General features: G+C 50.3%; 1 protein-coding gene across 7 annotated transcripts in view; it reads left to right on the plus strand.

The window, feature by feature from the left end:
* Positions 1-545, plus strand: part of caska (calcium/calmodulin-dependent serine protein kinase a) — a 108,682-nt gene that overhangs the window by 97,609 nt on the left and 10,528 nt on the right. For 3 of the 7 annotated variants that reach the window (XM_023393450.2, XM_087170227.1, XM_023393454.2), the window contains one exon: positions 69-110. The exons of the other annotated variants lie outside the window; for them this stretch is intronic. In XM_023393450.2, the coding sequence (XP_023249218.1) occupies positions 69-110 (42 nt within the window). The remainder of the gene's footprint in view (positions 1-68; positions 111-545) is intronic. 7 annotated transcript variants of the gene reach the window in all.

The following is a 545-nucleotide window of genomic DNA, read 5'->3' on the forward strand; positions in this document are numbered from 1 at the left end:
CAATTCTGCTGTTTAGACATTGCACAGCCATTTTACTGCATGATGTGTGTGATGCTTTCAAATCCTAGATTGTTTCCAGACCTCCAATCAAGGACAAAATGTCAGTGAAGGTAAGAGACAGCCTCTCCCACCCCCCCACTACCACCCCCCAAAAAACTACCACACTTTAGTCCCAGACACTTGTGTCAGCTGACTGTGCAGCCGCAGCACACGGCTGTATGTAGAGCAGGATAATGACTGTGGTTGTGAAGTGATAGACACGTAAACAATGCCTGTGCTGTTAATTACCCGTGTGGCGAGAGGCTCATTAACAGCCCAGCACGCTCTGGGTTTATGTCACTGGAGAAAGCCCTTCCTTGGCAACCAGAACCCCCCCACCCCCAAGGGTCTCACCCCCCCTGAGAGTCGGCTCCTCATTACTCCAGTCTGAGCTGTCATGATATGCAAAACAAAGTCCGTCATCTCGCCGCTTCCTCTTCACCTTCTCTGTACCTCCTCCTCCACTTCTTTCACTTAACACACCACTTTCTATTTTGGAACCCCCC

Source organism: Seriola lalandi, unplaced genomic scaffold (assembly GCF_002814215.2).
Source record: "Seriola lalandi dorsalis isolate HSWRI2012SDOR001 ecotype SW California unplaced genomic scaffold, Sedor1 jcf7180002054936, whole genome shotgun sequence".
NCBI classification, from domain to species: domain Eukaryota; kingdom Metazoa; phylum Chordata; class Actinopteri; order Carangiformes; family Carangidae; genus Seriola; species Seriola lalandi.